We start from the raw sequence: 8,935 nt of genomic DNA, 5'->3' as shown, positions 1-8,935 counted from the left end.
TGCACAGTGATACAAAAGAATGACTACATTGTGGGCAAGGTTGCAGGCTGCCATATTAATGCTTGTTTGCCTTTCTGTTGTTTTTGGAAGAGAGGTTTTTACTTTTTTTAGTATGTGTGCCAAAGCAAGCACTCCTTTTTTTTTTTTTAATTAAATAATCTCTACACCTAATGTGGGGCTTGAACTCAAGACCCTGAGATCAACAATCATATGCTCTACTGACTGAGCCAGCCAGGTGCCCCAGTCTTCACTTTCTTTGATTAGAGCTGGAGACAAAAAGAGATGGGACTCCAGGGAAGGCAAGACTGGATAAAGAAAGCTTTTGTCTTGGCAAGATGTGTTGGCCCATGGAATAGGGTGACTGAGTAGAGGATCCCCAGTGAAGGGACAGGACCAAGAACTTCAACAGCGAATTATGCTATTTAGCTTTAAGATTTTCCTTGTATTATGATGAGGCTTCTGTTGAAAAAAATTTTAACATGGAAGCCTAGGTTTAACTGTGCTTTGGGAAAATAAGGAAGGAGCTGTGCTTAAGCTTAAGGAAAAGATATTGCTTGGAGCATATATTGGTACAACTACTTTAGAAAACTCAACTGTGTCTTGTATACCCTCCAAGCCAGCAATTCTACCCTAGAAAAATTTTCACACACATGATTCAGGAGACTATACAAGCATATTCACAGCAATATGTGGGGGTTTGGGGAGGAAAAATAATCTAAATGTTGGTGATAGGGAAATGGATATATAAATCATGGCATATTCATATAATGGAATGCTACATGGCAGAGAAACACAACAGGGATGGATCGAAATCAGCAGAAGTATAATGCAGCATGGAAATAACTTTATCATGGAAAGATAAGCAAAAGTATATAGATAGTTTAGGAATATATATGATAATTACATAAAGAAAAGTTGAAATGGTTTTAAAAAGTTAGGATAGTAATTAGCTTTGGGAAGAAGCAAGGAGAAGGTGGGACCTGGGAGGAACACACAGGAAGCTTCAATAGTACAGGTTAAGGTTCTGTTTCATAAATTGGGCCATACATTCACAGTTATTAATTTTATTATGTTGTATAACCTACAGTAACATATATTTTTTCGTGTATGTCAGACTTTTAAAAATGAAAGAATTGTCAAATTGCTTGACAGTGCAGAGTTAAATTTCTACTGACAGTGTATGAGAGTGCCGATGGACGTGATTTAAATTTTTTCCCTCTGCTTTGGGGCTGGAGGGGAGAAGAGTCCCACTTCAACGGCTGTCTTGGAGTATATTTGTGAGCTAAGGCGCAATTTCCTCTGCTCTCAGGACATTGATGATACCTGCCCAACACTCCTAAGGGACTCTAAACCAACGGCGTAAGAAATGGTGGGACTGTATGGAGTTGGCAGAAAGATAGTTACTGATTTTACACTGTTGGAAAATAGAACAGTGCTTTATACTTAACAAATTGCTGTAGTTGGTTTAATGTCCTTTTGATGGTTTGAAAATGTTTGCAACATTTTCCATTCCTAGAAACGGAGGGGAGGGGCAATCCCTCTTTCCCTCTGCTTCCTTCCCACCCACCATGCCTTGGCACCTGCTGTTCCCTATGCTGGAAAACCCTTCGAGGCTTTGTTGGTCCGGCCGACTCTTGGACTTCCCCTAAAAATTTAAGTTCAAGGGCTAACGCCTCTTACAAACTCCTCTCACTCTTTATCATCCCAGATGACCACAGCTCGGGGGTTTCTGGGTTAATCGCTCCGTCAAACCTCAGTTTCCGCAAAGAAAAGATCAGCTTGGATGTCTGAGGACAGCGCAGAGGGTACAGAGCCCTCTGCAGATGCTGGGTTGGAGCAGCCTAGTTCGAAAACCCCGCCCGCCCCCATCTCTGGGCGGGTTTGGTTTAATTAGAGCCTCAGTTTCTTAATTTGACTAAGGGATGCTTTGACTCCGTGGAACCCGGCCACCGCTTAGCACCTCCCGGGGGTTCCCGCGCTTCCTTCATGACCTCGGGAACTGCTCGCAGCCGCCAAAGATCTCTCCTCTCCCAGTGCTGTAGCCACTCTAAGCGCCGCACCCCGCGGGGCGGAGAAAGTCTTCCAACTGCGAGGAGGGGCCCTGACGCCGGGCGGGGAGGAGAAAGCTTTGGCGGCGCTCTAGCCCGCCGGGAATCGCTGCGCTCTCACTCGGGAATCCTGATTGGCTGAAGGCCGTCGCTCGCGCGCGCGTCTTCCGGGCCACGGGGTGGGGCGGGGGTGGGGCGGAGATGCCAGAAGGAGCACGACTTCCGGTGCGAGGCGCAGTCGTCGCGCCTGTCCGGCCCAATGGCGGCCCCGCTGCTTCACACGCGGTTGCCCGGAGATGCGGCCGCTTCGGCCTCTGCAGGCAAGACGCTGGGCGCGACGAGGACTGGGTGAGAGTCCGGGACGCTTCCTTCTGCGCATCTGACACCGAAGTCCAGGACCGGGGTTAGGGCAGCGGATGTGAAAGGGCCTGGGGCAGAGCTGAAGGAATCGTGGGAGCAACGGGTAGAGGGTCATCTCAGGTCCTCAGGAGTAAGCCCATGCCCCTTAAGTGGGTGGTAAAGGTGGGAGAGGGGCTGGGAAAATGAATCTGTTCTCCGTTCCAGAGTCCCCTTTTCTCCCCACGGGGCTCCCTCATAGCGCCCCAGGCCTGGGTGCTACCTTCTCCTTTGCTCATCCCTCCCGCTTCTTCGTCTAGACTTGGAAAGAGTTCCCTGACCTCATTGATTTATCAGGCGAATGCTGTCATTGATGGCAAACGGACTCGTAATTTTCTGTTGATGTTTGAAATTTGTTTCCACATACACGTTTTCTAACAGTCTGTCTTCCTCCACTCTTTTTTCTTTTTTTTAAGATTTATTATCTATTTGAGAGAGAGCGAGCGAGCGAGCTGGGGGAGGGGCCCAGGGAGAGAGAATCTCAAGCCGACTCCCCGCTGAGCTCAGCGCTGGAGGTGGGGCTCAGTCTCAGGACCCTGAGATCATGACCTCAGCCGAAATCAAGAGTCACATGCTTAACCGACTGAACCATCCAGGCGCCCCTGTCTTTTTCAACTTTTAATGCTCCTAACCCCCATAAAACATTCTGGGGTTTAACTTTGAGAGTCATTAGTAAGATGCTGTGGCCCGTCCCCCCCCCCCCGCCCCCCCAGCTCTGCTTTGTGTAAAGGAAAAAAACTTTGTGAAACACTTAGCAATGATATCATTCATGGTATTTATTAAGTGCCTATACTTTCTTGGTTATACACTGAAGACAGTAGTCTATCAAAAGAGACAACATCTGTGCTCGCAACAGAGCTTACAGTCTAAGGAGGGAAAGACAGTGACTAATAAATAAAAGAACAGCATGGTTTCAGCTAGAGATAACCTGAAGAAATAAAAACAGGGTGATGGGGGAAGTGAGGGGATGGATACTTTAGATTTTGGCCCCTCTGACATTTGACCTTAGCTTGAATGACCTTAGCTTGAATGAAGACAAGAACGCAGCGTGTCTAGGTCTGGAGCATGAGTGTTTCTGATAAAGGGAACAGCAAGAGAAATGGGAATCAGCTTGGCAAGTTTGAAGAATAGCAAGGACACTATGGTTGCAGTATGTTAAGTGGTTGGAGATGAGGTCAGAGAGGTAGTCAGGGGCCAGATTAATGTAGGACCTTGAAGACAGCGACAAAGAGTTTGAATTTGTATTCTAAGTGAGGTGGGAAACCTTTGGAGAATTTAACAGGAGAGTAGAGTAGCATGATCTGTTTTAAGTTTTGGAAAAGATCATTAGATCACTGAAAGAAGACTGTTGGGAGGTTAGAGTGGAAGCAAGGAAGCCGGGTAGGAGGCCTTAGCGATAGTCCCACTGAGTGATGTTGGCTCCATAAATGTTGACTATTAAAATTTTTATTATTCTCTGTCCTGCACTTAATAGTGTGATAATCTTGGTTCTACAGGCTTTCAGATATGCTCACTTTAGAGAATGATTTCTTCAATTCTCCCCCAAGAAAAACTGTTCGGTTTGGTGGAACTGTGACAGAAGTCTTGCTGAAGTACAAGAAGGTAAGAGATCATGTGAGGTTTGATGTCTTTCTCCCTGCTGCTTTATTGAGATGTAATTGATACGTTGAGGTTGGTTTTTGTTGGTTAGGATACAATTGTAGCCTTTATACTAAAGACCAGTAGACATAATAAAATGAATTTTAGATGTCAGTCTTGAAGTCAGTTGTTTAATAACAGCATTATGCTGTCAGCTCAAAATTAGAGTAATAACCTCTTTGCTGAGGTTGTATGTCTTCAAATGCTTTATTTACATAGTATCTTTCAAAAACTTGAGCAGGTGCTAGAATAAAAATCATTGGATCAGAGCATTTTCTTTCTTTTAAAAAAAAATTTAACGATTTTATTTATTTATTTGAGAGAGAAAGAGTGAGTGAGAGCACCAAAAGCCGGGAGGGTCAAGGAGAAGCAGACTCCCTGCTGAACTGGGAGCCCATTGCTGGCTTGATCCTGGGACCGCGGGATCATGACCTGAGCCGAAGGCAGACCCTTAACTGACTGAGCCACCCGGGCGCCTAAAAGCATTTTATTTCTGAAGGAATTACCTAAGCATTGTTTTGGGACAATAAACCAGCTCTGTCAATAGGGATTTTTTTTTTTTTTTTTTGGTTCTGTGTTAGTTTAGAAGTGATTCTACTAAATCTCAGTGATGGAGGGAAAATATGAATGTTTGTATTTATATGTGTAAGCATTTTATTTATTTATTTATTTATTTATTTATTTATTTATTTATTTAAATGATTTTATTTATTTGACAGAGAGAGATACAGTGAGAGAGGGAACACAAGCAGGGGGAGTGGGAGAGGGAGAAGCAGGCTTCCCACTGAGCAGGGAGCCCGATGCAGGGCTCGATCCCAGGACCCTGGGACCATGACCTGAGCTGAAGGCAGACGCTTAATGACTGAGCCACCCAGGCGCCCCTGTATAAGCATTTTAAATCTACATATATGAATGGATGGTACCTTGTGTCATCAACTATTTTATTTAGGTGTCAGTACATAAGTATACCTAAATGTGAACAACCTTTCAGGATTCATTTAGTCTTTTTCCAAGCTGCCTAGCTCCACTAACGTGAGTTTGTAAATTTTTGGAATTACAATTTTACAATCCAATGATGTGTGAAAGTTATAATGTTCCTTTTGTAATAGTTAAAAGTCCTGCTTTTGGTCTTTAACAGGAAACTGAAGTAAGCAGAACTACTTTTTTTTTTTTCTGTTCTTGTTTAGGGTGAAACAAATGACTTTGAGTTGTTGAAGAACCAGCTGTCAGATCCAGACATAAAGGTAATTAATTTACATTTGTTCATTAGCAAAGCTGTAGCCACTTTGTACAGATTCAGTTTGCACTTTTGGTCCTGTTCCATCCTCTAGAACTTGCTCTCTGTATGATCCGTCACTTGAATGCAGCGGCTCTCAACGGCTCTCAATGGGCACTTTTGCCCCCAGGGCACATTCGGTGATGAACGGGAGACATTTTTGGTTGCCACGTCTTGGGGAGGGAGGGGCGCTACTAGCATCCAGTGAGTGGATGACAGGGATGCAGCTACACAGCCAGCAGTGCACAGGGCGGCCCTCCACAACAAAGAATTCTCAAGTCCGAGATGCCAGGACTGCTCAGGTTGAGCATCCCTGCTTTATCTTTCCTTTCTGGAACCTCTTTCCTCTATGCTGCATGCTGCTCTCATGTCTCTCCACCGAGAAAACAAAAACACAAGTTGACTTGTCTTTCGAGCTAGTACCCTTTTCATTGTTTTTGGAAATGTTTCAAGAGATGTACCTTTTAAGATATATACCTGTCGTAGGCACAACTCAGTGAATTTTGTTTCCCAACTTTGGAAAGAGTAGTCTCTTACCATGGCAATAGTAGTCAGATTGTCTGGGATCAAATCCTTACTCTCTTGTTCCCCAGTGTGTGATCTTGGGCAGCTTGTTTAACCTCTCTGCCTCTGTTTTTGTCTTTGTAAAACCAGAAAAACAATAGAGGTCTTTTAAATGTGAGGTGTTAGAGGATCCAGTGAGTTAATATATGAGAAGCACTTAGAACAGCCCCTGACACAAAGGGCTTCGTTAGCTGTTATTCCTGCTGACAGCCCGCACTTTCTCATTTCCCTGCGCGTTTAAATCCACTCTGAAGTCCTCTGCTCTGATTACTATGACAGAGATTACCAGTCATTTCTTACATGCTGATTTCAGCAGACTTTTTTTTTTTTCCAAGCGTCATATGAATTCCTTGTAGCAGTTGACACTATTGACTGCCCACTTCTTAAAACCTTTCCTTCAGTTTCTGGGATCTTCCTGTCTTCTTATCACTTACGTCTAATCATTCTTGTGACTGGTTATTAAATTTGGTGTTGATTAGGTTTCTAGACTTGACCTTTTCCTTCCTGTAAGAATTATTCCTGCATGATCTCCTTATGCCCTCGTGGCTTTGGAATTCCTGTGGCCTGGTAACTTCCAGATTTGTATCTATAGCTCATATTGCTCTTGTGGGCTCTAGACTTGTTTGTTTGTTTTTAAGGTTTATTTATTTATTTTAGAGAGAGCATGTGCACAAGCAGGGGGAGAGGTGGAGGGAGAGAATCTCCAGCAGATTCCTCCTGAGTGCGGAGCTCGACATGAGGCTTGATCCCACGACCCCAAGGTCATGACTCCAGCTGAAATCAAGAGTCAGATGCTTAACCGCCTGAGCCACCCAGGCACCCCTCCCGACTTGTTTCTTAACTGCCAGCCCACAAGTATTACAAGTGCCCCAAATTTATCATTTTCTCTCTCCCAAACACACTCCTCTACAGGCTTCTTTATTGCCTTAACTGATGTATTGCTTACCTAATTCTTGAGCTAGGAACCTTGGGGTCTTTCTCGACTTCGTCACCCCTCGTTTCCATTGATTCACCAGGGCCTTTGGTGGAAAAAAAAAGTCTTTCAAGGCTTCTTGTGTTGTTGGTGCTCTTTTGTCTGGATTCTTCTCTTAACTCCTTTAGGTTATCTAGGTTTCCAGTTCTCCTCTATCTCCCATTACCCCCCCCCCCAAATTTTACCCTCCACAGTGCAGCCTAAATCCTCTCTAAAGCATATGCTAAACGTGTCATTTTCCTGTGGGGAAACGTAATGCCTTTTGCAGAAAGGCCGAGCTTCTTAGCATGGTCTGCTGCACTGTTTTTCTATGTTCAGTTTCACTAGATACTTTATTCCATGAGTTTGCCACTTTTTTTCACCTTTTTTTTTTTTTTTTAAATTTTTAAAAAAGTAATCTCTACACCCAGCATTTGGCGCCACTTCTGTTCATCTTTATCTCTTTGCATGTGCCTTTTGTGGCTGCAAGAGGTCCTCTGTAGTCACTTTAGTTGCTACCTATTGGAGCATGGGCTCTGGCTACATGGCCTCCATCCCTTACTGGCTTTGTGACTGAGGGTAAGTATACTGCACTTTTGTGCCTCATTGGCCCCAGCTATAAAATGGGAACCAATGGTAGCACCTGCCTCATGGGATGGTTGTAAGGATTAAATGACTTATATGTTAAAATCTTAGAACAATGCCTGGCATGGTAATTACTATATTAGTGTTTACTGTTATTATTAGTTTATCTACAAAACTCCTACTATTTGAGATCCAGCTGAAGTATCCTCTTTTTTTTTCAATTTTTTTTTTTAAAGATTTTATTTATTTGACAGAGAGAGACACAGCGAGAGAGGGAATACAAGCAGGGGGAGTGGGAGAGGGAGAAGCAGGCTTCCCACTGAGCAGGGAGCCCGACGCGGGGCTTGATCCCAGGACCCTGGGATCATGACTCCAGCTAAAGGCAGACGCTTAATGACTGAGCCACCCAGGCGCCCCATCCTCTTTTTTTTTTTTTTTTTTTAAAGAATTTATTTATTTATTTATTAGAGAGAGAGAGAATGAGCAGGGAGAGGGGCAAAGGGAGAGGGAGAAGCAGACTCCCTGCAGAGCAGAGAGCCTGATGTAAGGCTCGAGCCCAGGACCCTGGGATCATGACCCAAGCTGAAAGCAGACTCTTAACTGAGGTGCCCCTGAAGTGTCCTCTTTAATGGAACTTTCCTTGGTTCTCTCTAAGCACATGGGTGTTCATTTCACTGCATTCCCCACCCTTCAAGTAGATCGTCGTAATTATAAATCTGGCTTACAAGGACTTTGGTAATTTATCTCTGCCCCTCTTTGATTCCCCTATTTGTTGACTTGCTTACCATATACTCCAGCCATAACAGAACTGCTTTTGGTTTTCTGAATACATGCTTGTCGCTCTGTGAGGAATGAAGCCCCTAGAGAACACCCAGTCTGTTTATAGGCAGCAGAAGTGTCACTTCCTGTTTGAAGCTCTCCCTGACCCTGGCGTTCTTCTACGGGTACAAAGGACCATTTTCTTTGTGTTCTGTTGTTGTTTTTAGGATTTTATTTATGTTTTAAGTAATCTCTATACCCAGTGTGGGGCTCAAACTCACAACCCCGAGATCTAAGAGTCACATGCTCCACCGACTGAGCCAGCCAGGTGCCCCCACTGTATTTTTTATCAGCACTTCTCATCGGTATCTTGACAGACCAACAGTTGCATCAGTTGTATCTGTGTTAGTTCAGAGAGTTTTGCAAGTGATTTGCTTCTAATAGTGGTTCAGTACTAAAGCACCAGAGTCTGCAACTAGTACTCTTTAAAAAAACGGAGCAGTTTTGGGGCGCCTGGGTAGCTCAGTCGTTAAGCGTCTGCCTTCGGCTCAGGTCATGGTCCCAGGGTCATGGGATCGAGCCCCACATCGGGCTCCCTGCTCAGCGGGAAGCCTGCTTCTCCCTCTCCCACTCCCCCTGCTTGTGTTCCCTCTCTCTCTGTCAAATAAATAAATAAAATCTTAAAAACAAAACAAAACAAAAACGGAGCAGTTTAAA

At 44.3% G+C, this 8,935-nt stretch overlaps 1 protein-coding gene across 2 annotated transcripts in view; it reads left to right on the top strand.

The window, feature by feature from the left end:
• Nucleotides 1-2,250: 2,250 nt before the first annotated feature.
• RRN3 (RNA polymerase I transcription factor RRN3) overlaps nt 2,251-8,935 on the top strand; it is a 28,809-nt gene continuing 22,124 nt past the window's right edge. The window contains exons 1-3 of one of the 2 annotated variants that reach the window (XM_036089171.2): nt 2,251-2,396; nt 3,941-4,046; nt 5,270-5,326. In XM_036089171.2, the coding sequence (XP_035945064.1) occupies nt 2,308-2,396; nt 3,941-4,046; nt 5,270-5,326 (252 nt within the window). In that variant the 5' untranslated portion in view covers nt 2,251-2,307. The other variant, XM_036089172.2, reaches the window with a different exon arrangement.

Source organism: Halichoerus grypus, chromosome 6 (genome assembly GCF_964656455.1).
Source record: "Halichoerus grypus chromosome 6, mHalGry1.hap1.1, whole genome shotgun sequence".
Lineage (NCBI taxonomy): Eukaryota > Metazoa > Chordata > Mammalia > Carnivora > Phocidae > Halichoerus > Halichoerus grypus.
Note: the sequence above shows the minus strand (reverse complement) of the source record. Positions and strands in the feature narration are given on the sequence as shown.